Consider the following 5,303-nt stretch of genomic DNA (forward strand, 5'->3'; position numbering starts at 1 on the left):
TCTCCTAGCTTTAGATTTAGAGCTTGTACTTAATCTCATTCATACTCTAGATCTTTTAACATGTCCAACCACTAAAACTCCCTCTTTTCTCTGAATGGCTGACAGTGACCATGTTCTTGACTTTATAGCCTAAATTTTATCGTTCATAGTTCTCTTTCGAATACGACCGAGTCTTCCAACTCTTCTAGTACCCATAGGAGTCCAGTTGATACTATCTTGTACAAATCTTGTATCCAACCCATCTCCATCTCCCATTCATCATTTGCCCCGCCTATACGTATATGGAACGTCTGTCTCTGCCATCTGACGCCTATTTTCACACTACTGAAACTACGGTGTTCAAGTTATAAAACATCAAATGTCTTGATTATGAACCTAAATCCATCCCACCCAATAAAAAGAAATTATAATTTCTACATAAGGAGTGCATATATAAAACTTATACGCTTCCCTACTACTAACACACCCACTCTCTAAAATTTTCATAGGATACTTGAACCGTAATTCCTTGACAGCTGTTGAAAGTTCAACGGCCGCGATATTGCTCCTCTGTTTGTGCAACTTCTGTAATGTCGCCATTGCCTCCACACTCCAAAATGGCGAGAAAAGTCGTGAAGGACGAAGACGCAGTTACTAAAGAACTTTGTAGTTTGGTAGAAAAACTTGCAAATGAGGCCATTGAGGATAGGGGAGGATTCTCAATAGGATTATCAGGTAGGTCAAAACTTGATACTAGGTATAGTAATGCCGACAACGGAACTCCTACCGTACTGAGATTAAGCTCTTATTAGGTATATCTCGTATGGTGACATTAGGCTATAGCCTAGGTATGGGCTAACATTCGTAATTTTGGCTCTAGGTTAGTTCGTTGTGACTGCATTCCGTTGTGGATTTTGGTGGCTAGCAACCCATCTACCTAGCTAGTACCTAATTGTGATCATGACGACCAAACGAAATTAATGGTAAAGGGTGTGGAGTTTACACAAAGGACATGGCATTTATGGTACTGTACTGTGTCAGCCAGTCAATCAGGTAAGGTTGCTAGCAATGTAGCCTAATCTTTTTCATTAGTCTAATTACTCATTTTCAATGAAGCCTACACTAAAATTTATGATGTTCATTATATTTTAAATGGGTCACAATAACTTTGACCTTGGGTACTGCATTCAGTATTTCCTCCTGAGCTGCATGACAAAAAATAAATTTTTTTCTTATACAGTACCTAGGTATAAGGAAATAACATATAATTAGCTTAAACTAGAACCCACTTAGACCTAGTGTTGGAATAATAGGCCCAAGAATCTGATTGGCTAAATATTTTGATGCAGTGGATATACCTACCTACGTACTGTACTGTAGTACTACTTCATGAAGCAGTGAATATTTTAGTTTTCATATACACAGAGGTAATTCAGATGGCAGTAAACTAAATATACTGTACAGTTATGTACCTTCTTAATTTATGTTTTTTAAAGAATTTAGGAAAGCAGTTCAGGATGAGAATTCAGTAAGGCATAACACCTTTTTGCAGGGTACATATACCTATTGCACTATTTTCAGAATATCCTGGTATTTTAACTAGCAAGTGTTGTAACTGATACATGGAATTGTGTATGTATTTGGATACTTTTTTGACAGCAGATTGAAGTGAAGTACTGGAATTTCATTTACTTTTTTTTTTTTTTTTTTTTTTTTTACAGAAGATTGAAGTAAGGTACTGGCATTTCCAGAAGATTGAAGTGAGGTACTGGCATTTCTTTTTAGTACAGAGTTAATTTAATGCTGCCAAATTTATCACTTCACTATTTTTATTATTATGGTAAATTTGTTTGTTGAGGTACTCATGTACATGCAAGATGCTCATACAGTAAACAGAATATTTTATCCATGTTATTGTGACTTTTCTAGCTATTTTTGTATGTGCAACTTCTCTGGTTGAGATTTGTCATGAATGCCGATATATTATCATTTTAAGTCAGTATACTATTTGAGTCATCTTTTCTTGCAGGAGGGTCTCTGATAAAGTTCCTGTGTAATGGTTTACCATCTATAAGTACATCTTGGGATAAGTGGTCCTTGTTCTTCTGTGATGAGCGTTTAGTACCTTTCTCAGATGGAGATTCAACCTTTAAGCTTTACAAAGAAGGGCTTGTTGGCAAGACACCCTTGACCGAAGAGCATTTTGTTGTAATCAATCCTGAGTTAGAAGGTAAGAGAATGAGATATGACTTTTTTTTCTCTCTCTAAATGTTTTCTTACTAGTAGTACCTCTCAATTTTTACATGGGAATTCATCAAAGAACCTGAGTGGTCCAAGGCCACTCTTTGGAGGAAAAAAAAAAAAAAAAAACTGAGTCCTTAGCATTAGGATAAGTACTCTATGTCTTAAACCTTAATGGAAGTACATCATCATATGATTATCTACAACAGGTTTTGTGTGATGGACGGGCTAACTCATATGAGTATTAATATCACGAGTCATACGATTTGGATGCATTTAGCGGGAAAAATATTCATATCACTTCAGTGATTCAAAAATGACTAATGGCAACTGTAGTGGCCCAGGACAGGATGAGGGGTGTCAGTAATCCTTGAGACTTGATGGGGGAATGTATTCCCCCTCTCTGTCCCATGTCCCTCTTTTTATTTATTTGCTCATTAATATAACCAGGAATTGCTGTTGGTTTTAGATCTTATCTTTTATGATATGAGTTATAATTGTAATTTTGCAAAGAAATATTAGAGAAAACATGTACATAAATCTCAAATATTTTACAATAAGTATACTATGAATTTGTTACTGATTTTAGTTCTTATCTGTTATGATATTGTGTGAGCTGTAACTAGAATTTTACAAAATAAAACTAATTATTAGAAAAAACATGTATAACTTGGTAAAATTTGCAAGTGTCTCGGAAAAGAAGACGTGCAGCACTGGGTTGTAAATGCGTATTCCTCCAACTTCCCATGGAAGGTACAGATTTTTTGTTTTTTAACACCATGTGCATTTCCATATCTTTCTCTTTCCATTTATTTGTTTTTTGGTTAAATTAACCAACCTTAAAGTTTGCCTGGTCTAGGGGTGTGCTTAATATACTATACTATTTAGCCCATTCCTTAAGGGTTAAAAGTCTGGATTCATTTCCCATAACTATGAAAGGGAGAATATGAGGGTAATGATTTGCAAAATTTACTAATATGAAAGTTTACCATTTAATTTATTGCAGAAATGCCATCAGTTTACTGAGATACTAAGTGCAAGCTTTACTTCTGACTGAATTTGCCTTAGCATTTAATTTATTTTCTGTTTTCAATATAACAATTACTTACTGTACATGCCACAAAGGGAATCAAGTTTGATACAACCACATTTTTGAAGAATAAAAACTGCATTGCTTAAATGTGGTAGTGAAAGGTCCAGGTTCAACTCTTAGGCCTGTAGCATGAAAGTTTACTCTGAACTCAAGTTATGTTAAATAACACTACAGTAATAGGATGTTTTTGGATTGCTTGGTATTCTAGTATTCTAAGTAACTGTAATTTATATACTACAGTAGACCCTCTGTATTTGCAGGGGATGGGTACAAGACCCCCCCGCCCCCCCCAGTGTTAATAGCTAAAATCCTTGAATACTTAAAACCCATCCAAAAATGCTTAGAACTGCCCACATTGATGGTTCAAACACCAGAAATACCCTCTAAAAATGCTTATACCCCAGTATTTTAATATACTAGTTTTATCACAACACATGCATTTCATCACAAAAATATGAAAATACAGTAGTTTATGAATATTTCTTAGTGAAAAATACAGTGAATAGGCAAATTTTCCACGAATAATGGGTATATACAGTCTAGAAAAGTCAATGAATAGTGGGGGTAGACTATATGTAAAATCCCAATACAGTACTGTATAAATTATCTGCAACTTAATTCTTATCTATGATGTATTCAGTTGATGAAACATGCTGGTGTTCACACTGGAAATGAAAGCCTCAGTATCAAACTGTATAACACAAGATTTACATTACAATTTCAGTCATTTTATAGGTAAATTATTTTCTAATTCAATTTTTAAAAAAACTTGTAAAATTGTAGACACATTATCATACATTCCCATGTACATACATTAAAATGTAGTATTCCAAATTTTTTCCAAGTATTCTTGCTTCCCTGTTGTGTCACAGCAGCAGCCCACTTTAGAATATGGCCATTGGAGATTAATTTGATGTTGAAAATTTGATGAATACTACAAAACTTATTATTAGACTGCAATGGTGATTTTTTTTTTTTTTTTTTTTTTTTGTTAACCATAAATAATATTTTCATGCTGTATCAGTTTACAACTGGGATGTCATACTGTACAGTACAATTTCAGTTGTTTAAAAAATTGAATTAACCCAAAAGTGTGTCCATGTTTCTGTCTCTGAAATACTTCTGACCTCTTCCATTAGTGGATGAAGCAGCAAAAGATTATGAAAGCAAATTGCGAAGCAAATTTCCTGACTGCGAATGGCCAGTATTTGATCTTCTGCTGCTTGGAATGGGACCTGATGGACATACTGCTTCTTTGTTCCCTGGTAAGTGGAACTTGACCTTTACATAAATCTAATGTTTCACTTCATGCTAAATTAGAGCATTGGATACTTATGATACAGTTTAAGACTTAATGAGTTATATATGCAGAGCAAACTAAATTTTTCAATCTTGCATGATATATTCACCTCAAATTAATGATTACATAGGTAATTCCACTGGAGTTTCTTCATTATTGGTTTAATTTAAACAGTCAGGAAGTCAACAGTTCATTAAAGGGTTAACTGTGTTACAGTATTAAAACTGATCTACAGGGTTCTGTTTAATTTTACTTTGAAGGTTGCCTAAATTTATTTCTGAGATGAAGACCCCTTATGTATTAGTATTATATACTGTAGTTTTTAAAACTGATGGTCTGGGTAAACTATTTTGAAATACATAATAGTAATGTACAGTAGTAACCATGGGTAAAAAATGGTTTAACACATGTACTATACTGTCACAAGGTTTATATAACTAAATACATATACTGCAAGAGCCTAAGGGTAAAAGGCATCAGTACTTAGTGCTTTCATGTATTTAATATACGCTAAATGGTGAAAAAGTGAAAGACTGGTGAGGGACATGAGAAAGTAAAAGCGAATGCCTTTTATTATGTAATATATTATTATTTCAAAAGACAAAACCTACCCACATTGAACAAACATACGGAACCCATTGACTTGAAATTCAAGCTGCCGCAGAAGCTTAGTTTCAACCTCCCACCGCA

The 5,303-nt window shown here is 34.2% G+C and overlaps 1 protein-coding gene across 1 annotated transcript in view; it reads left to right on the plus strand.

Annotated features, from left to right (window-relative positions):
• Positions 1–313: 313 nt before the first annotated feature.
• Positions 314–5,303, plus strand: part of LOC135201435 (6-phosphogluconolactonase-like) — a 65,898-nt gene continuing 60,908 nt past the window's right edge. Inside the window, exons 1-3 of the mRNA XM_064230357.1 lie at positions 314–714; positions 2,009–2,209; positions 4,453–4,578. Coding sequence (XP_064086427.1) covers positions 570–714; positions 2,009–2,209; positions 4,453–4,578 — 472 coding nt within the window. The 5' untranslated portion in view covers positions 314–569. The remainder of the gene's footprint in view (positions 715–2,008; positions 2,210–4,452; positions 4,579–5,303) is intronic.

Source organism: Macrobrachium nipponense, chromosome 28 (genome assembly GCF_015104395.2).
Source record: "Macrobrachium nipponense isolate FS-2020 chromosome 28, ASM1510439v2, whole genome shotgun sequence".
Lineage (NCBI taxonomy): Eukaryota > Metazoa > Arthropoda > Malacostraca > Decapoda > Palaemonidae > Macrobrachium > Macrobrachium nipponense.